General features: G+C 54.5%; 1 protein-coding gene across 1 annotated transcript; it reads right to left on the bottom strand.

Annotated features, from left to right (window-relative positions):
- Positions 1-360: 360 nt before the first annotated feature.
- Positions 361-1241, bottom strand: VDBG_04453 (conserved hypothetical protein; the record flags this gene model as incomplete). The annotated part of the gene is made up of 2 exons (XM_003004801.1): positions 361-1019; positions 1076-1241. 2 exons carry the CDS (start codon positions 1239-1241, stop codon positions 361-363), a joined length of 825 nt encoding a protein of 274 aa, XP_003004847.1.
- Between the last annotated feature and the right edge of the window lie 237 nt (positions 1242-1478).

Below are 1478 nucleotides of genomic sequence, written 5' to 3' on the forward strand. Positions count from 1 at the left end.
ACATTCCTCGTCAGTACTCTTTCTCCCAAACCAGAACTTATCTAGAAGAACCTCTACGCCGCGAGGTGTCTGTATACTGTCAACGTCATCGTTACCGCATCAGAGTTGGACCCCTGACTCGCTTAGTGCTCGCCTCCGCGCACACTCTTTCCATCACGACGCTGCGGTTGCCCGATACGTCTTCGTGCATGAACGATCCACGTCTGATCATGTCGTTTTTCGCGTGTCCTTTAAAATCGCTGCCTTTACACCAGCGCGTCCAAGGTTTGAACGAGGGGTGTATGTATTTTCTGCCTTTCCTCATGACATCACACTTGGGTCGACAGGTGTGGTGGCAGTGGTGCTGAAGTTGCAGTCTTCCTACCGACCCGAGTAATACATGCCGACGGGTTGCGCAGGGTGGTCATTGGATGTTGGTATCTGTTCACTTGGATGAACAGATGGGTGCGAGCCTTGGTCGCCGTACGCCCAATTCCCGTAACCTTCTCCAGACGGTCTCGAAAATTGATATTGCTGTTGCCACGATCCGTAATTGTTTGATGGCAGAACACCACCAGGAACCGAGCCTCCTTGCGTCATGGTGGAAGCCGGGCCACTTCCGGAAACAGTAACATTGGTCTGCACAGACTGAGGGTACATGTCAGCAGGCACATTGTGTCCCGTTCGCTCAAACGGCCGTCCATGTTGCTGAATCGACTGGTACGGCGGAGAAACGTGACTTTCGCTGCTATAAGACACAGCTCGAGGTGGAGCGGGGGCGTAGGCCGTCCAGGGTATGTCTTCCCGAACGCCGTGTTCGGAGTTTGACGCTGAGGCCCAGCCTGCTGGTGGGTTTGGTGCATTCGGTGTGTATGGCGAGAAGGACGGTGTAATGGGAGAATCGGTGCCTGCATAGGCTCTCCAGGACGCGTTCGAGTCAAGCGGTCTTGTTGCGGGATTAGGACTGCCCTCGGCAGCCATCCAATTCTGCATTTGCGGTCCACCCATGTCAAAGTGTCTAGAGCTAGCACTCGATGTCACTTGTTTCTTCAAGTTAGCGAACGTTACCGGCCCACGAGGACGCGGCGTTGCTTACATTTTGACTCCGAAGAATAACCTTCAGCATCAGTAGTCTTCATACCCAACTGCGGTGCAACATTCTGTGCTCCAGGTACATCTAACGGCGAGTATTGCAGACCCGTAGATAGTCCTTCAGGGGGATGTCGTGGAGCCAATGCGGGCGAGGGAGACGCAGAATCCATCTTGGAGCTGGTGGACGCTCGTGACGGCGCTTTGGGCCTAGCATCGGCGGTCGGCTGCTGGTCGACGGGAAAGAAGCTGCATTCCTTCTTCAGTCGAATACAGTTGACGCAGCGGCCTTGGACATCAGATGTGGATGGGATACAACGGATCTTCCGTCGTCGACAGTGGCCTAGTCAACGTGAGTTCTCAGGCCATCTTGGGAACACACAAAGACGTCACGGGAAGGAACTCACCAC

Source organism: Verticillium alfalfae, genomic scaffold (assembly GCF_000150825.1).
Source record: "Verticillium alfalfae VaMs.102 supercont1.5 genomic scaffold, whole genome shotgun sequence".
NCBI classification, from domain to species: domain Eukaryota; kingdom Fungi; phylum Ascomycota; class Sordariomycetes; order Glomerellales; family Plectosphaerellaceae; genus Verticillium; species Verticillium alfalfae.